At 36.8% G+C, this 21,108-nt stretch overlaps 1 protein-coding gene across 3 annotated transcripts in view; it reads left to right on the forward strand.

Moving 5' to 3' along the window:
* The window catches only part of TTC29 (tetratricopeptide repeat domain 29), a 266,829-nt gene that overhangs the window by 242,337 nt on the left and 3,384 nt on the right, over positions 1-21,108 (forward strand). Inside the window, exon 11 of one of the 3 annotated variants that reach the window (XM_077139876.1) lies at positions 6,304-6,426. The exons of the other annotated variants lie outside the window; for them this stretch is intronic. Coding sequence (XP_076995991.1) covers positions 6,304-6,317 — 14 coding nt within the window. The 3' untranslated portion in view covers positions 6,318-6,426. Of the gene's footprint in view, positions 1-6,303; positions 6,427-21,108 lie in introns of those variants that run through there. 3 annotated transcript variants of the gene reach the window in all.

A 21,108-nucleotide genomic window follows, 5' to 3' on the forward strand; every position in this document is an offset into this window, starting at 1 on the left:
AGGTCCATAAAACCACCTCCAGTTGTAAGATTCATAAGATATCTCCCTACATTTTCCTCTAACTGTTTTATGGTCTTAGACCTAATGTTTAGATCTTTGATCCATTTTGAGTTAACTTTTGTATAAGGTGTGAGATGCGGGTCTTCTTTCATTCTTTTACATATGGATATCCAGTTCTCTAGGCACTATTTATTGAAGAGACTGTTCTGTCCCAGGTTAATTGGCTTGACTGCCTTATCAAAGATCAAATGTCCATAGATGAGAGGGTCTATATCTGAGCACTCTATTCGATTCCATTGGTCAATATATCTATCTTTATGCCAATACCATGCTGTTTTGACCACTGTGGCTTCATAATATGCCTTAAAGTCTGGCATCGCGAGACCTCCAGCTTCGTTTTTTTTTCCTCAAGATGTTTTTAGCAATTCGGGGCAACCTGCCCTTCAAGATAAATTTGCTTATTGGTTTTTCTAATTCTGAAAAATAAGTTGTTGGGATTTTGATTGGTATTGCATTGAATCTGTAGATCAGTTTAGGTAGAATTGACGTCTTAATTATATTTAGTCTTCCAATCCATGAACACGGTATGCCCTTCCATCTATTTAGGTCTTCTGTGATTTCTTTTAGCAGTTTTTTGTAGTTTTCTTTATATAGGTTTTTTGTCTCTTTGGTTAAATTTATTCCTAGGTATTTTATTCTTTTAGTTGCGATTGTAAATGGGATTCGTTTCTTGATTTCCCTCTCAGCTTGTTCATTACTAGTGTATAGAAAAGCTACAGATTTTTGAATGTTGATCTTGTAGCCTGCTACTTTGCTGTACTCATTTATTAGCTCTAGTAGTTTTGTTGTGGATTTTTCCGGGTTTTCGACGTATAGTATCATATCGTCTGCAAACAGTGATAGTTTTACTTCTTCCTTTCCAATTTTGATGCCTTGTATTTCTTTTTCTTGTCTAATTGCTCTGGCTAGAACCTCCAACACAATGTTGAATAATAGTGGTGATAGTGGGCATCCTTGTCTTGTTCCTGTTCTTAGGGGGAAAGTTTTCAATTTTTCCCCATTGAGGATGATATTAGCTGTGGGTTTTTCATATATTCCCTCTATCATTTTAAGGAAGTTCCCTTGTATTCCTATCTTTTGAAGTGTTTTCAACAGGAAAGGATGTTGAATCTTGTCAAATGCCTTCTCTGCATCAATTGAGATGATCATGTGATTTTTCTGCTTTGATTTGTTGATGTGGTGTATTACATTAATTGATTTTCTTATGTTGAACCATCCTTGCATACCTGGGATGAATCCTACTTGGTCATGATGTATAATTGTTTTAATGTGTTGTTGGATTCGATTTGCTAGAATTTTGTTGAGGATTTTTGCATCTATATTCATTAGAGAGATTGGCCTGTAGTTTTCTTTTTTTGTAATATCTTTGCCTGGTTTTGGTATGAGGGTGATGTTGGCTTCATAGAATGAATTAGGTAGTTTTCCCTCCACTTCGATTATTTTGAAGAGGTTGAGGAGAGCTGGTACTAATTCTTTCTGGAATGTTTGATAGAATTCACATGTGAGGCCGTCTGGTCCTGGACTTTTCTTTTTAGGGAGCTTTTGAATGACTGATTCAATTTCTTTACTTGTGATTGGTTTGTTGAGGTCATCTATTTCTTCTTGAGTCAAAGTTGGTTGTTCATGCCTTTCCAGGAACCCATCCATTTCATCTAAATTGTTGTATTTATTAGTGTAAAGTTGTTCATAGTATCCTGTTATTACCTCCTTTATTTCTGTGAGGTCAGTAGTTATGTCTCCTCTTCCATTTCTGATCTTATTTATTTGCATCCTCTCTCTTCTTCTTTTTGTCAATCTTGCTAAGGGCCCATCAATCTTATTGATTTTCTCATAGAACCAACTTCTGGTCTTATTGATTTACTCTATTGTTTTCATGCTTTCAATTTCATTTATTTCTGCTCTAATCTTTGTTATTTCTTTCCTTTTGCTTGCTTTGGGATTAGTTTGCTGTTCTTTCTCCAGTTCTTCCAAGTGGGCAGTTAATTCCTGCATTTTTGCCTTTTCTTCTTTTCTGATATAGGCATTTAGGGCAATAAATTTCCCTCTTAGCACTGCCTTTGCTGCGTCCCATAAGTTTTGATATGTTGTGTTTTCGTTTTCATTCACCTCGAGGTATTTACTAATTTCTCTTGCAATTTCTTCTTTGGCCCACTTGTTGTTTAAGAGAGTGTTGTTGAGCCTCCATGTATTTGTGAATTTTCTGGCACTCCATCTATTATTGATTTCCAACTTCATTCCTTTATGATCCGAGAAAGTGTTGTGTATGATTTCAATCTTTTTAAATTTGTTAAGACTTGCTTTGTGACCCAGCATATGGTCTGTCTTTGAGAATGATCCATGAGCACTTGAGAAAAAGGTGTATCCTGCTGTTGTGGGATGTAATGTCCTATAAATATCTGTTAAGTCTAGCTCATTTATAGTAATATTCAGATTCTCTATTTCTTTATTGATCCTCTGTCTAGATGTTCTGTCCATTGATGAGAGTGGTGAATTGAAGTCTCCAAATATTATGGTATATGTGTCTATTTCCGTTTTCAGTGTTTGCAGTGTATTCCTCACGTATTTTGGGGCATTCTGGTTCGGTGCGTAAATATTTATGATTGTTATGTCTTCTTGTTTAATTGTTCCTTTTATTAGTAGATAGTGTCCTTCTTTGTCTCTTTTAACTGTTTTACATTTGAAGTCTAATTTGTTGGATATTAGTATAGCCACTCCTGCTCTTTCTGGTTGTTATTTGCATGAAATATCTTTTCCCAACCTTTCACTTTCAACCTATGTTTATCTTTGGGTCTAAGATGTGTTTCCTGTAGACAGCATATAGAAGGATCCTGTTTTTTAATCCATTCTGCCAGTCTATGTCTTTTGATTGGGGAATTCAGTCCATTAACATTTAGAGTTATTACTGTTTGGATAATATTTTCCTCTACCATTTTGCCTTTTGTATTATATATATCATATCTGACTTTCCTTCTTTCTACACTCTTCTCCATGTCTCTCTCTTCTGTCTTTTTGTATCTGACTCTAGTGCTCCCTTTAGTATTTCTTGCAGAGCTGGTCTCTTGGTCACAAATTCTCTCAGTGACTTTTTGTCTGAGAATGTTTTAATTTCTCCCTCATTTTTGAAGGACAATTTTGCTGGATATAGGAGTCTTGGTTGGCAGTTTTTCTCTTTTAGTAACTTAAATATATCATCCCACTGTCTTCTAGCTTCCATGGTTTCTGCTGAGAAATCTACACATAGTCTAATTGGGTTTCCCTTGTATGTGATGGATTGCTTCTCTCTCGCTGCTTTCAAGATCCTCTCTTTCTCTTTGACCTCTGACATTCTAACTAGTAAGTGTCTTGGGGAACGCCTATTTGGGTCTAATCTCTTTGGGGTGCGCTGCACTTCTTGGATCTGTAATTTTAGGTCTTTCATAAGACTTGGGAAATTTTCAGTGATAATTTCTTCCATTAGTTTTTCTCCTCCTTTTCCCTTCTCTTCTCCTTCTGGGACACCCACAACACGTATATTTGTGCACTTCATATTGTCCTTGAGTTCCCTCATATCTGTTCGAATTTTTCCATTCTTTTCCGGATAGTTTCTGTTTGTTTTTGGAATTCAGATGTTCCATCCTCCAAATCACTAATTCTATCTTCTGTCTCTTTAAATCTATCATTGTAGGTATCCATTGTTTTTTCCATCTTTTCTACTTTATCCTTCACTTCCATAACCTCTGTGATTTGTTTTTTCAGTTTTTCTATTTCTTCTTTATGTTCAGCCCATGTCTTCTTCATGTCCTCCCTCAATTTATCGATTTCGTTTTTGAAGAGGTTTTCCATTTCTGTTCGTATATTCAGCATTAGTTGTTTCAGCTCCTGTATCTCGTTTGAACTATTGGTTTGTTCCTTTGACTGGGCCATATTTTCAATTTTCTGAGCGTGATCCGTTATCTTCTGCTGGCATCTGGGTATTTAGTCAGATTTCCCTGGGTGTTGGACCCCACAGGTTAAAAAATTTTTCTATGAAAACTGTGGGTTCTGTTTTTCTTATCCTGCCCAGTAGTTGGCGCTCGTGGCACACGTTTGTCTACAGGTTCCACCGGTAAAAGTTGCTGTGGGTCCTTTAACTCTGGAAAACTATCGCTGTAGGGGAGGTTTGGCAGCCAAAGTGTCTTGGAAGAGTGCCAGCTGGCCTGGGGGTCCGAACATGGGGATGGTTGCCGGCCGCTGCAGCACGGGAGAGCGCCCGACCGAATTTCCTAGTGGCCTGGGGCGCCAAGCGTGGCGGAAGGGCGCCAGCTGTGCAGCCCGGGAGAGTGCACTGTCACGTGTTTGAAAGGGACCCCCTGGTCACCGTTCTCTGCAGTCTGGGGATTTCCGACCCAACTCTCTCAGTTGGTGCAGGGGGCCTCGCGTGGTGGGGGCACCAGCTGCTGCGGCCCAAGGGGACCGCCTGCCCAATTCTGCCAGCTGGCCTGGGAATGAGGAAGGGAGGGACTCTGGCTGCTTGCCGTCCCTCCCAGGAAAACCCGCGCCCCTCGGTGATCTCACCGGAGCTGGTTCTCCCAGACAGTCAGCCATTCCAGGATGGGGTATGCCGTTTTTTGATCTCCGGGAGCTGCTCTGTATTGTCTCCACTCCCCCAGTAGCTGCTCTGGAGGAGGAAAGGTAAGGGTGGCAAGGCTGTCGAGGCTGGTGGCGGAGGAGTCGGTGAAGGCGGAAGAGGGCACGGTGGTGGTTGGAGAGCCGCCGGAGCAGGAGGGGGAAGAGGGGAGAGGAGGGTGGGCGGGTCGGCTGCTGCCTTCATGTATGATTTTTAATTCTCATTGTCCTCACCTTCCCTGAAAAGACTGACTGATAGCCTTTCCTTGTATCTTGGCTTTTAAGAGTGTTGTTTTGTCTATATTTTATGATCAACCTTACACATTTTAAGTGTAATTTTTGCTATACGTAACATTAAAAAAAATGCCATCTGTGATATGGTGCCCCATGAATTAACAAGAATGGCTGAAAAAAGACAAGAAAATTTTTAAAAAGGAATGTTCATATTAAATACCTTGGATAGGTAGGCGTTCTGGGGATTCTTCTTTAATGCAACAAAAGTGCACCATTTCTGTTTTCAGAAATAGTTTTTCTCAGCTTTATACTGAGCTTGTCTAAAGTCCTATTACATAAGTTAGGGCTGTAATATGACTTCAGATGTTTAGTTAGGGCTTAGTTTGTGCATTAATATTTTTCATCTTGGAGTTTCACTAAATCCTCTTTTGATCAATCTGATATTGAACAAATCTGTATTGATTTATTCTACTCTTGTTTATGGTATTTATTTTGATATATTTAGGATTAAAAGCCAAATTAACATGTGTAATCAATGTTCTTAGTAGTGAAGAAAAGTCCTCTAGTACCTTTACATACATTTATCTAGGGAGAAAAAACTGAAGTGAAGATGTTGTAATAAATGGATCGATTTATTCAATCACTGGGCATAAAAACATTAGCCCTGGGAAAGAGCTTGTCTCTAAGAGCTTAGCTACCCAGTTTCACTTGTGTGGTACCGAATGATTTGCATTTTTAGAGAAATTTCATGTCTGCAGTGAGCTCCAGTGAAAACATGAATAAATTGCTTTCTTTTCCTCTTTTTCTGACTTTATGAAACTGAATCCATTAGGGGTTGAGTCAAAGTATAATGAAATAAAGGCAACAACTCACACGATGGAAACCTGGTTTAGGTTTCTCACTAGTCCAAGCTCAGTTATCATGGCCTCCATGTCCGATTAGTGCTCTTCAGACACATCCTTGGCAAATGTGGCGATTTCTTTTATCAGCTACATTAGAAACAGTCTCTAGAAGAGAAGAAATTAAATAGACAAACATTGATTAAGAACTAAATAGGCTTGCCACTGCAATTCTCCACAAAGTAAGAAATAAATAAATAAGCCTCTCAGGCCTAACACAATGCATTGAGCATTTTCAAAGAGCCTTTCTTGTTACTTGCCTTCCTTCTGAACTCCTTGAAGTGAAAATGGGTATAGAAATTTTGAGCATGGGCTTCGAATGCAGATAAACCTAAGTTTGAATCTCCACCCGGCTGCTTATCACCCGGGTAATACTGTGCAATTAGTCTCTCCAACCTTTGGTTTCCTTGTCTGTAAAACTGGAGTAACAACACTTACAGCATGGAGTGGTTGCAATGTTTAAATAGTCTCTAGTGCAAAATAATTTCTTAATCCATGGATATTTACTTATTTTTGGTTTGGGCAGGCTCTGGGAATTGAACCTGGGTCTCCAGCTTGGCAGGCGAAAATTCTTGCCACTGAGCCACGATTGCGCCACCCATGGAAATTTACTCATGTTTTACTTATGAGGTAAGGGTTACAACAGAACGAACCTCAAACAGCTACACCGCCTCTCCTCCCAAGCATGCTGTTTTGCTCCTACGTTAAATTTTAAGTATAAATAAAAGTAAAACAATGATCCCAAACTTTAACGTGCAAACGAATTGTGTTGAGATCCTATTAAAATGCAGATTCTGATTTATGAGGTCTGGAAAGTCTTCATTTCTAGCAAGTTCTGGGCAAAGCTGATGCCATTCTTTTGAAAACCACCCTTTGAATAGCAAACATATAGATCATCTGGGAAATGGTATTTTGTTTTACATTTTCTAATCACTCTGGTTGTTGTATTAAATAGATGCATTCATTCTTATGAAGATTTAAAAGGGTATCTTATCAGTGACCTAAAATATTTTCTTTCTTTTTTTTTTGCTAGGGTAATTATTTTGATCCTAAAAATAAGATATTTTTCTAGAAACTACTTTGCTGCTGACAGGGAACATAATTACTTATCTTGTATTTGGACTAGATATTACATATATACAGCATTTTTTCTTTGAAAATCTTAACATATATTAGAAAACTCAATTTTTACAAAAATATTAATCTTAACGTATCTAGATTGTTCATTTAAAAAAATCATTATTGGGCAGGCCACAGTGGCTCAGCAGGCAGAGTTCTCACCCGCCATGCCGGAGACCCGAGTTCATTTCCCGGTGCCTGCCCGTACCAAAAAAAAAAAAAAAAAAAAATCATTACTTCCTATAAAAGTTTCTGTTCTAAAGCAGCATATTGATGAAGAGAAGATGGAGCTGTGTATTTTACAAACTCTCATTTTTTAAGCCGCAGAAAAAAAATCTAAATTCGTATTTCTGTTAGTATTTAAGCTCATATTACATATACCTTACAGAATCTGGCCGAAGATAAAAAGTTTGCAGGGAGAATGGGGTGATAAAGAAATAGTTAATGCTTTGAATTCATTAATTCATCCTCAAGTTCAGGGAAATGCATGACAAGGGTAGGTTTGAAAATGAATGTTTAAATTAGAGATTTCTCAGTTTCTCATTTCTCATTTTCAGAATTGAGGAATGTTAATTGATTTTCAAATCTCATGGCTTTTTTCCTTTTAACTAAAACAGTAAAATGGAAAAGTATAAACTAAAATGTAAAACAAAACTAATGACCAGCACGCAACTTTCATTTATCACTCTGCTGTCAAGTGACTTCACCCCATTTCATGCGTAGCACAAGAAACTTAGAATGCCATACTTCCCTTTTTCACTTCCCAGCCTTTGCACTACTGCTATCATAACTTTTACTTTTAAATATGTTATAAATCACACACTATATGATCATTTTTGATTAAGCAGTCAAATATCATTTAAGGAGATTTAAATAATAAAAAATGTATTTTTTTATTTACCCAGCTAATTCCCATTTCTGAGGTTCTTCCTTCATTTGCATAGATCCAGATTTCCATCTGGTGTCATTTCCCTTCTACTGAAGGACTTCTTTTAACATTTCTTGTAGTGCATGTCTGCTGCTGATTAAATTGTTCCTGAAAAAGACATTTATTTTGCCTTCATTTTTTTTTTTTTTTTTTAATTGAGGCAGAGTGCATGGCCCGGGAATTGAACCTGGGTCTCCCGCATGGAGTGAGTGTTCTATCACTGAACACTCATGCACCCTTGCCTTCATGTTTTCACTGGGTATAGAATTCCAGATTTGATGATTTTTTTTTTCTTTTAGTATTTTAAAGATACTAGTCCACTGTCTTCTCATATATAATTGTTGGGAAAACTGTTGTCATCCTTTTCTTCATCCCTCTGTATATAAAGTGTTTTTTCCTTTGGCTGTTTTTAAGATTTTTCCTCTTTATTATAATATACCTTTGGTGTATTCAAGTTTCTTGAGTTCAGGGTTTGTTGAGCTCTTGGATCTTTGGGTTTATGGATTTCATCAATATCGGAAATTTTTCAGCCATAGTTTCTTTGCGTTCTGGGACTTCAGTAATACATGCATTAGGCTGCTTGAGGGTGTCCCACTACTCACTAATGCTGTGCAGCTTTTTCATTCTGTTTCTTCTTTGCTTTATGTTGGATATTTTCTACTACTCTGTCTTCAACTTCATCAATCTTCTCTTTGTTTGCTAATTCCTTCCAATGTATTTATTATCTCAGACATTGTAGTTTTCAGTCTGACATTTCGATGTGGGTCCTTATTATATCTTCCATGTCTCTACTTAATTTTTTTTGACTGAAAAACAGTTATAGTAACTTTTAACACCTTTATTCCCAATTCTAACAACTAGTCTGATCCCTTCCAGTTTTGTTTGTAAGATCCATTAGGTCAGGCCAGAGCCAAGTTTAGTCTAAGAATAATTATTCCTCACTTCCAAGGCAAGACCCTTCTGAGTCCTGTACCCAGTGCCCTATGAATTATGAAGTCTTCCAATCTGGCTGTTGAAAACAGGCACTATTTCCAGCCTTGTGTGAGCATGCATGCTGTTCATTCAAATCCTTTTGGGTGGTTCTTTCTCCAGTTTTTGGGTAGTTTCTTCACATTTATGCTTTGATCCATACTCTACGGAATACTCAAGGGTAACTCTCTACAGAGTTTCATAGTTCTCTCTCTGTGCAGCATTCTTCTCTCTGGCACACTAGTTGCAAATTCTGTTTCCCTGGAATCTTAAGCTCCATCTTCTCAACTCAAGGAGTCTACTGGGCTTCACCTCAGTTTCCCTTCTCTGAGCCATAATAGTCAAGAGCTCATGTAATTTGTTCCTGTCATTGTGCAATCACTGGCCTTTGTTGTCTTGATGTCCAGTGTCTTTAAAATCATTGTTTCTTACATTTCATTCAGTTGATGATTCTTTTTTGGTGGGGAGGAGGGTTTGTTTCAGGCAGGAGGGTAATCTGATTCAAATTCCTCCATTTTGAATGGAAAAATGCAGTATTTGTAATGTAGCAACAGTAGGAGAAATAAATGGAATATTTTGAATACATACACACTATATTTATTCATGTTGGTATCTAAATAGATTAATAGCCCTAAATCTAGTACTCTCATTAAAAGTTTAGCCACCCAGAAGAAAGTATTGTAATTCTAAGTATGGACATATCTTCTGTGCTTCATCCAGGTCTTTTTCTATTGCATCTATTTTAGAAAATGGTGCTTAATGAAAAACACATGTACAATTTTAAATTATAATATATTTCTGATCCTCATATAATTTTATCAACAGAAGCCTTTGTAAAGGGAATTCCTGTATGCCAGACATAGAATCTGAAAAAGCACATTTCATTCTTAGACACTTAAGAGTCTACCTGACCTGAAAGATGTCTCCTGCCTGAAATGTTTACTTTAACTCAAGTAGTCAAAAGTCTTCTTGACTATGGTGGGACAAAGGTAGCTAAGTGTTAGAATTCTCACCTGTCATGCTGGAGACCCGGGTTTGATTCCCAGAGCCTCCACATGCCAAAAAAAAAAAAAGGCCTTCTTGACTATTGCCATCAGATATAGAATTACCAGATCATGACTTCGGCTTTAAAACATAGATAGAGCATAGACCATTTTTTCTGTTTGTTAACAACAAATGGCAAGAATGTATTACCAAGAATACTCACGTATTTTTTTTTTTTTTTTTTTTGGTAAAGTGAGGTTTACTCTATAATGTCAAGCATTGGTTCATAAAATTTTTAGAGACTTGAGCGATAGGAAGTGCCATGAATGACAAATCAGTATTCTTTAAAAAGGAAAGTAAGTGGAAAGAGAACAGGAAAAGGAAAAGAAGCACCAAATAATATGCCAACATTAAATATATTGATGCTTAAACCAAGCTTCACATGACTGAATTTTGCTGAAAAATGGCATTGCACTATATGATTATCTGTTGTTTGCTGCACACACACACACACACTCCAAGGTGCATTCTCCCACCTTCTCTGCTCTGTGTCCCCAAAGGCTGACTGCAGACTGCATCATGCAGGCTTACTTGCCCTCTGGCTTCTTGGGTTGGGTTTAGCCCAAGGGAGTCACCAGCAATTCAGAGTTTAGGAAGGGAGAGGGGTCTTATTGGGTAACTCCCCTTCTAAATCCCCATTGCTCATTCAGGGTCCAATAGCACCATTCTCTCCCCCTTACCCTGAAGCAATAAGGATGATAAAGGCATAGCATCTCTCTACTGTTGGTCCCTGGGTGCCTCAGCATCTCTTGTTAGTTCCTTAGCCCCATCCTCATCTCTTAATGGACCATTCATTAAAATCTCCTCCTAATTCCGGTTGAATGTGCCATCTGTTTTCTCCTGTCTGATACACACTCCTCCTCTATTCTGAGCTATAAAGTGGGATGGTTAGAGACAAGCAAGTACGAGAAATATTAGGAAACTTCCACTTGCTGGAAAGTTCATTTGATTAGAGAACAATGCTAAATGAGGCCAAAATTCAGTACCTGGCTGCATTCCAGGATCACAGCCTGCATCCCTGACTGGCCATTTTACACACCATCAGTTACAAGGGTGGGCATGCCAAAGAGTGCACATGAGTCTATGTCAATCCATCACACCACTTCTGGGAACGTAATCAAACCTTAGGAGTTCAATTGAGAGATTTAAAATCATCTTTGTTCCCAAAGGACAGCTTTTGTAATGTGATTCTAATGAAAATTTTAAATAGATTATTTTAAATTATAAAGTCATACTTGTAAATATCTTCTGCAAAGATATACTTTCATTTGGTCATTTATTTGTGGCAAACTCATAATAAAATAGAGTAAAATAAAGCTTATCTAAATACGCCTTTTATTGGTAATGGGATTCAGGGTTTATAAAAATGTATTTTAATTCTTTTATTTAAAATTTTCCCACTGTTGTGCTTAAATGACTGAAATTACACAACCATTGTCAAAAGAATAAGCAGTTAAATGTATTTATTTATTTAGAAGTAATTTTCTGATTATCAATCGTGAATGATAAATTTCTCATTTATATACCTATTTCTTCGAATAAAGCTCTGTGTTCTCCCAGTATGATGGCCTTATAAAACCATATTGTAATTAGGCTGGTGTAGATGTGTTAACATTGACATATCAGACATACTCCTATTATGATAATTTTACATCATTCATATACATGGTGAGGATGGGGAGAGACTTTTGTTCTCTTTTCAGGAATCAGTTCCTGAGACTCGTTACTATCATCAAGAGAAAAGGACTATTTCTACTAAAATTGACTCTAAGACTTTAAGTAAAATGTGCTGAACTATGAAATCAAAATATAATTTTACCATTAATAATGACAAAATGGTAAGATCCATAAGATATGAACATTTTTGCACATAGTATTCATTCTTAATCAGTTTCATGAAACATAATCTGAGTTTTATTCTTTAACAAAACCTTTTGAGTCATTTTGATAAGGTCAAGGAAAAGCACAGTCTTTTAACATTAGGTGATCAACTTTTGACAATAGCAGGACCAGCATAGCTAATGGAATAATAGCCTGCAGGGTCCAGCTAAATATGATATACGAATGTAATCAACCTCTGTGATGACTATTCAAAAGTAATCCCTTTAGCTTTGAACTGCAACACATATTTCAACAAGGCAAAAACCATATGAAGAAATTCTCTGCAGACCACACTGATACAATACAGCCTTCATATCCTGCTCTGTGTGTTTGCTGCTTATAGTGAGTTTTAAATTTAAGGTAATGACTACTGTATATTCATGTGAGCATACAACAATACTTTTGATTTGTTGGGGAAAGGCTGAATCCATTACCAGAGGTCTAGTCTATAAACTCTGACACAACCTTTATGCATGAATTATTATTTACCCCTTTCTAGAATAAGACCACTAAAAATGTTTTGCATGCTAAAATTATAAAAATTCTCTCATCTTTCCAGTCACCAAACTATCAGGTAGTACCTCCTCCATTTCAATCCATACTTCTCTACAGATGACATTTTAAAAAATCTAATTTATATATAATACTGTATTGTTTAAAATGTATATTCCATTGTTTTCAAATAAAGGCATAGGACATTGGGTTTATTCAGCATTTGCTGACATGCTATTTGCTCTTTAGGGTGAGTGATGGTATAAATGAGCTCTTTTCATTGTTCACTTAAGAGACTCTACCATTTGAAAGTCTTTAGTACTGGCGGTGGAGAAGTGCCTAGGTCTACTAAAATAGTAAACAGTTTAAAGAAATAAAACCCTCTTGACTCTTTCTTGGTTTTCACCTGCCTTGCTGGAGTGATATTGGTCCCAATATTCTAGCTTCCTTAAAATCCAACACAAATCACACCCTAAGTCAGACTCAGTGCAAAACCTTGATTAAGAGTCAAAATGAGGGAAAAGATTGTGGGTAGATGATGGGGTGGAACCCACCAGGAGCTATTTCAATAGCTCGTCAAAACAGCTATTGAAATGGCAGGAACTATCTGAATGAACCACTTGGAAACTCCAAATTCCGGGGAAATACTGTGCAGCATCCCAGGAAGTGCAGGAGGAAGAAACTGGGAAATTGCCATAAAGATCAGTCAATTTCATCTCCTCTGAAGCAGCTACCATCCCGCTTCCACCAGCATCCGGGCCAGTGGCAGTGGAGACGAGCTCTGGTACCCGGAACAGCTTGCGGGTACAAGGGTGGGACATAAAGAATTAGTCCTGAGGGTGCATGGATGGTCTGATCCCAGATCTCTACTTCTGATCAGCTACTTCAGCTCACTACTGCAGATGGTTCTGAGGGTAGCCATGGCTCCAACTGTCCTCTGGCAAAGGCAGCAGAGTAATCGTGAAGACAGTAACTTTCCTCAAATTTATTTGAAAAGTGTTAAAGGATGAAAACAACAAAAAAGTTCTGAAGTAAGAAAATCCAGCTTCAGAAAACATAGAAGAAGCCCCTGGTACACTTGCTGTCTCCTCACCTATTCCCTCTACGATACTAGGTGGATGCACCTATACTTCCATTCTGGGTCCCTCTGTTCCAGAGGGAGCAGAATAGCCTTTGTGTTAATACTGGGAAGCATAGATGTCAGTACCAATTTATTGCAGGTAAGCGTGAGAGACTGAGCCAGAATATTTCTTGGTTTGCCCTCCCAGAGTTTGTCTGGAGGACAGAGAACCCACTTGCAGAAAGCTGGGACAGTGTAAGAAACAGGTAAGTTGAAGCATCTGGAGCAAAGGACTACCTGCATTAAGTAATTCAAGCGAACACCCAGGAGGGAAAAGAGGTTTATTTAAAGGGGAGTAGATGGAGCTTCCAGTATAACTCCTGTAAACTGTAAATATAGAACTCTTAAATCCTCTAGCAAGCACAAGCTCAGGAAAAGAAGTAGGCTATCCCCTTCTGGCTCCAGGCAGGCTCAGATAAGATGGAGAGGGTCCTACACTTCCCACTGGACTCAGACTCACCTACCTGTTGGGAGACTTAACGCTGAAGGAAACCACCAGCCAAATCAGAGCCAATTTGCAGGCAGTCATTTTTTTGCTTTGGTTTGTTGGTTTTGATTAGCTCTTGCCATTCAAGAAAATCTCTTTCATATCTGAATAAAAATTTAAGGGACAGTCCAGAGATTAAATCCTAGAGTTAGCACTTTAAAATATTAAAATTTACAGTGTGCAACAAAGTATTACTAGACAAACAAAGAAATAGGAAATTATAGCTCATGCAAAGGAGCAAGATAAAAATTGAGAAACCATCAGCAAAAAAGGACTGGAATTTGAACTTCCTGGACAGACCCTTTAAAAATATGATCCTCAGTACATTCAAGGTGATAAAGGAAAACACAAAGAAAGAACTAAGGGATATGAGGAAAACAATGAATGAAAAATATGGGAATCTCTCCAGAGAAATACTGCAGTTAAAGAGCACAATAACTGAAATGAAAAATTCCCTATGCTGTTTCAATACAGATTGGAGAGGACAAAAGAAAAATTCGGAGACCTTGAAGACAGGACAACTGAAATTATTCAGGCTGAAAAACAAAAAGAAAAAAGAATAAAAGAGAATGAACAGAGCCTAAGAGGCTTAAGCATGTCAATATATTCATTATGGGAGTTCCAGAAGGAGAAGAAAGAGACAAAGGATAGAAGGAATATACAAAAAAATTATGGCAAAAAAAAAATCTTTCCAAATTTAACAAAGGACATGAACATTCCAGAAACTTAATGAATCCAAACAGGATAAACTCAAAGAGAACCATGCCCAGACAAATAATAATCAAATTAACCAATGTCAACGTCAAGAAAAAGCTCTGACAGCTGCAAAAGAAAAACAACCTGCTATGTACAATGTAATCTCAATAATACTAAGTGCCAATTTCATATCAGAAACCAAGAAGGCAGTGGTAAAAAATTAAAGTGCAAAAGAAAACATGTGCCAACCAAGAATTTTATTTCCAGCAAGACTTTCTTTCAAAAATGAGGGAGAGATTAAGACATTCCCAGATGAATAAAAGCTGAAGAAATTCATTACCCCTAGAACTGCCCTACAAGCAATGCTAAAGGAAATTCACCAGACTGAGGAAAGGACATTAGACAGTGAACCAAAGCAGCATAAAGAAATAAAGATCTCCAGTAAAGATAACTATATGGGTAATTATAAATGCCAGGATTATTGTATTGTATTGTTTGTTATGTAACTCCTCTTCTTAATTCCTATAGGTGCTAAAGTGTAAATACATAAAAAGTACCATAAAGACTAAAGAACAAAATGGCAGAAGAAAGCTTGCATTGTGAGTAGTTACTTTAAATGTAAATGCACTAACTTCCTAGTCAAAAGGCAGAGATTTGCAGAATAGATAAAAATAAACATGACCCAACTATATGTGGCTTACAAGAATGAACCTTAAATCCAAAGACATAAATAAATTGAAAGTGAAAAGATGGTAAAAATATATATACCATGTAAGTAGTAACCAAAACACAGCTGACGTAGCTATACTAATATCATACAAAATAAACCTTAAGTCAAACACTGTTATGAGGGTCAAAGAGCATCATTATATGCTGATAAAGAGGTCAATTTAACAAAAATAAATAATGATTATAAATATGTTTGCAGAGTCCAAATATATGAAGAAAATACTGACATTAAATGGGAGAATTTGACCATTCTGCATTAATAGCAGGAGTCTTTAATGCACTAATAACAGACATAATATCTAGAAAGAAGATCAATAAGGAAATAGAAGACTTGAATATTCTTAACTAGTGTGCTGGTTTGAAAGGATGCATGCCCCTTAGAAAAGCCATGTTTTAATCAAAATCACATTTCATAAAGGTAGAATAATCCCTATTCAATACTGTATGTTTGAAACTGTAATCAGATCATCTCCCTGGATGATCGTGATATAATCGAGAGTGGTTGTTAAACTGGATTAGGTGACAACATGTCTCCACCCATTTGGGTGGGTCTTAATTGGTTTATTAGAGTCCTATAAAAGAGGAAACGTTTTGGAGAATGGGAGATTCAGAGAGAGCAGAGAATGCTGCAGCACCATGAAGCAGAGAGTCCACCAGCCAGAGACCTTTGGAGGTGAAGAAAGAAGACACCTCCTGGGGAGCTTCGTGAAACCGAAAGCCAGGAGAGAAAGTAAGGTGATGACGCCATGTTCACCATGTGCCTTCTCACTTGAGAGAGAAACCCTGAACTTCATCGGCCTTCTTGAACCAAGATATCTTTCCCTAGATGGATACCTTTGATTGGACATTTTTATTGACTTGTTCTAATTGGGACATTTTCTCAGCCTTGTGAACTATCAACTTATTAAGTTCCCCTTTTTAAAAGCCATTCCATTTCTGGTATATTGCATTCCAGCAGCTAGCAAACTAGAGCAACCAGCTAGACATAACAGACATATGTAGAACACTCCACCTTAAGGAAGAGTATACACATTCTTCCTACACATGGATCATTATCCAGAATAAACTGTATGTTAGGACACAAAAATTTTCAATAAATTAAAAATATTGACCATACTATGTACTTTCCCTGACACTAAAGAAATGAAACAAGAAATAAATAACAGAGAGATAAATAGAAAATTTGCAAATATGTGGGATTTAAACAGTGTACTCAAAAACCAATGGGCCAAAGAGAAATTAGGAAATAAATCAAGAAAAATGAAAACACAAAGTACAAAAATGTATGAATGCAACAAAGGCAGTGCTGAGGGGGAAATTTATAATCTCTGAATGCTTACAATAAAAACATTAGAAAATATATATAAGAAAGGTCTCAAATCAGAGCCTTTACATCAAAACTAGAAGATCTAGAAAAAGAACAAACTAAATAAAGCAAGCAGAAGGAAGAAAATAAAGATTAGAGTAGAGATAAATGGAATAGAGGGAAAAAGCAATAAAGAAATTAAACAAAACTAAAAGTTGGTTCTTTGAAGAGATCAATAAAATCAACAAACCTTTAGCTAGACTGACAAAGAGAAAAAGAGAAAGGCTGCAAAAAACTAAAATCAGAAATGAAAAGGACATTACTACTGACCCCAAAGATATAAGGACTATAAAAGGATACTTTGAACAACTGAATGCCAACAAATTAGATTACATAGATGAAATGGGAAAATTCTTAGAAACACACTATCTACATTAACTCAAGAAGAAATAGAAGAGTCAAGAAACCAATAACAGTAAAGAGATTGAATCAGTTATCAATGTCTTTATTCCCAAAAAAGAAAAGCTCAGGATAAGATGACTTCATGAAGAAATTTTATCAAACATTCAAAGAATTAACACCAATCCTGCTTAAATTCTTCCAAAAAAATTGAAAAGGAAGGAATACTCCCTAACTCATTCAATGATGCCATCATCACCTTCACAACAAACTATACAAAGACACAAGGAAAGGAAACTATTGACAAGTATCTCTTATGAATATAGATGTAAAAAATCTTCAACAAAGTACTAGCAAACTGAACCCGACAGGATGTATAAAAAATATATGCACCCTGAACAAGTGAGATTTATCCCAGTATGCAAGGGATTCTACATGATCATCTCAATGAAGAAAAAACAGTTGACAAAATCCAGTCCCTTTTTGATAAAAACACTTATAAAACTAGGAATAAAATGAAACTTCCTCAACATTATAAAAGGTATCTGAAAACCCCACAGCTAACTTCCTACTTAATGTGGAAAGATTCCAAGCTTTCTCTTTAAGATCTGGAACAAGATGAGGATGCCCACTTTCATCACTGTTAACCAATACTGTGCTGAAAGTGCTAGCCAGAGCAATTAAGAAAGAAAAAGAAATAAAGGCATACAAACTGGAATGGAAGAAGGAGAACGTTCCTTATTTACAGATAACATGATCTTATGTACAGAAGGACCTGAAAAATCCTCAAGAAGCCTACGGGAACTAATAAAAAAAAATTCAGCAGAGTGGCAGGGTTAAAAGATCAACACTCAAAATTTAATAGTATTTCTATACACTAGTAATAAACAATCAAAAGAAATCAAGAAAAAAATTCCATTCACAAGAGCAACTAAAAGAGTCAAATATATAGGGATAAATCTAGCCAAGGATGTAAAGGACTTGTATGTGAAAAAACTACAAAACATTGCTCAAAAAAATCAAAGAAGACCTAAGTAAATGGAAGGACATTCCAAGATCAAAGATTGAAAGACTGAATACTGTTAAGATATTAATTCTACCTAGAGTGATATTACAGATTCAATGCAATCCTAATCAAAATTCCAACAGCCTTCTTTGCAGAAATGGAAAAGTCAATCATCAAATTTCCATGGAAGGGTGAGGGACCCCAAATAGCCAAAGCCATCTTGTAAAGGAAAAACAGAGGTTGTAGGACCATACTTCCTGATCTTCAAACTTATTACAAAGTCATGGTAATCAAAACAGTATGGTACTCACATAAAGACAGACATATAAACCAATGGAATGGAGTTGAGAGTTCATAAATCATCCCTCATGTTTATGGCAAGGGTGCCAAGTTTACTCAACTGGGAACAAATAATCTCTTCAACAAATGATCCTGAGAAAACTGGATGTCCTTATGCAAAATAAACAAGGTGAATCTCTATTTCACATCATAATTTTTGAGTTATACAAAAATTAACTGAAAGTGGATCAAAGGCCTAAATATTGGAACCACAACTGTAAAAAACATAGAAGAAAATGTAGGAAAGCATCTTTAGGACCTTGTGTTAAGAAATGGTTTCTTAGACTTTGCAACCAAAGCACAAGCAATGAAAGAAAAATAGATGAAAAGGACCTCATCAAAATTTAAAGCTTTTGCCCATCAAAGGACTTTATTATGAAAGTGAAAAAACAACCTACTCAATAGGAGAAAATATTTGGAAGCCACATTTCCAATAAAGGTTTAATATCCATAATGTATAAACAAATCCAACAACTCAACAACAAAGAGACAAAAACAATTAAATATCGGCAAAAGACTTGAATACATATTTCTCCAAAGGAGATATTCAAATGGCTAAAATGCACATGAAAAGATGTTCCATGTCATTAGCCACTGAAGAAATGCAAATCAAAACCTCAGTGATACCATTTTACAACAATTAGCGTGGCTCATGTTTTGTTAAAATAAATTGGAAAATTCCAAGTGTTGGAAAGGACGCAGAGAAAGGAACACTCATTCCATCTTAATGGGACTGTATAATGGTGCAGCTGCTGTGCAGCTGCTGTGGAAGACAGTTGGAGGTTCCTCAGAAAGTTAGAATAGAATTACCATATGACCTGGCAATCCCATTACTAGGCATACACCCAAAAGATTTGAAAGAAGGGACTCGATCAGACATTTGCATACCAATGTTCATAACAACATTATTTATGAATGCCAAAAGATGGAAGCAACCCAAATGTCATTTAACTGATAAATGAATAAAGAGAATGTGGTATATTCATACAATGAAATATTAATCACCCATAAAAAGGAATAAAGTTCAGATACATGCAACAACATGGATGAACCTTAAAAACATGTTGAGTGAAATAAGCTAGGCACAAAGGTATGAATATTGTATGACCTCACTGATAAGCAAACTCCTAGAGTCAGAATATAGAATATAGGTTATAGTCAGAATATAGAATATAGAATAACATAGGTTACCATGGGATGGGGTAAGGGAGGGAATAGGGAGACAATGCTTATTATATGAAGTTTCTATTTGGGTTGATCATAAAGTTTTGATAATGGATGGTGGTGATGGAAGCACAATATTGTGAAAATATTTAACAGCACTGAATTATATACTTGAATGTTGTTGAAAGGGAAAATTTTAGATTGTGTATATATATTACTAGAATAAAAATTTTTATTTAAAAAAAACAGGTCCCAACAAGTGGGGGAATTATGAATAGATTCTGTGTGAAAGAAAAGGAAATGTGTCAGATAGTGTATGGTGGCGAAGGCAGGTCTATACTATTGGGCTGGATTGTATGATGTGTGCATAGAACTATTTAAAAATGAACAGAGAGAAACAAGTGCTAGAGAAAATGTGGAGAGGGAGAGGTACCTATTCACTGTCAATAGGGAAATGAGAGGGCTAGCCCCTTGGAGGACAGTGTGGTGGTTCCACAGGAGGCTATAAGTGGATGGCCATATGATCCTAAAACCCAGTTGCTCAGTGTACACCTGGAGGAGCTGAGTGTAAGGACATGAATCGACATTTGCGCACTGGCGTTTCTGGTAGCAGTGTTCTCGATCCACAATGAATGGCATGGGCTAAGGGCACGACAACTGAGGAATGGAAAGGGAAACTGTGGTATATACATATGATGGACTACTGAGCGGCCACAAGAGGGAATGAAGTTGTGAGGCACACAACTAGATGAATGAACCTTAAGAGCTGTATGGTGAATGAAATGTCAGGAACAAAAAGACAAATATTATGCTTCAATCATATGGACTAACTATAATATAAAAATTCAATGAACTAAAGTCAAATGCATGCGTTATCAGGTTGGGGCTTCTTGTAAAGGGTCCTAGATTGTAAGCTCTTACAGCAGCCACATATATTCAGCAGGTGTAACTGTTAATTCTAAATTCTGAGACGCTGAGCTGTTTGTATATAACATGGTCTTTCCCAGAAACTTCAGATATTTATGTGACACCTAAGACTCAAAGTTAGAGCTCTGACGCTATTAAAGTCAGCAGTACCCCATATAGGAACTGTTTAAAAAGTTGAAAAGGGATCAGAAATCAAGTAGATATATTAGTGAAGCTGATCTGGATAGGACTAAGGATATCAGAAGACTGGGTAAAGGATGATATCAGCCATATTTTAAAGCTTCAGCTTCTGGATAAGATGTTTATTTGGTGCAAAATTTACATTTTGGCTAGTGCATTCCTAATATAATTTGTATGGTCAGCTTAGTTAACACCATAAGTACATGGAAACTTGAAAAGAGCATGAGATTTTGTTGGTTTATACAGGTTAGTTTAGTATGATGTCCTGATAAATCCCAGAGTGATTTGGACTGGGAATAAAGTAGTACTTGCAAAGTCCCCTTGGGGGAATGGGGAGAAAGGAGGATAGATTCAAGTACTCCATTTGGAGAATTTCTGATATTCTCACAAGCCGTGGAGACAACCAAATCAATAGGCCGAGCCCTCCATCTTGGGGTTTGCCCCTATGAAACTTAGTCCTGCAAAGGATAGGCTAAGCCTACTTAAAATTAGGCCTAAGAATCACCCCCCAGAGAACCTCTTTTGTTGCTCAGATGTGGTCTCTC

The sequence above is a fragment of the Tamandua tetradactyla genome, chromosome 22 (genome assembly GCF_023851605.1).
Source record: "Tamandua tetradactyla isolate mTamTet1 chromosome 22, mTamTet1.pri, whole genome shotgun sequence".
Lineage (NCBI taxonomy): Eukaryota > Metazoa > Chordata > Mammalia > Pilosa > Myrmecophagidae > Tamandua > Tamandua tetradactyla.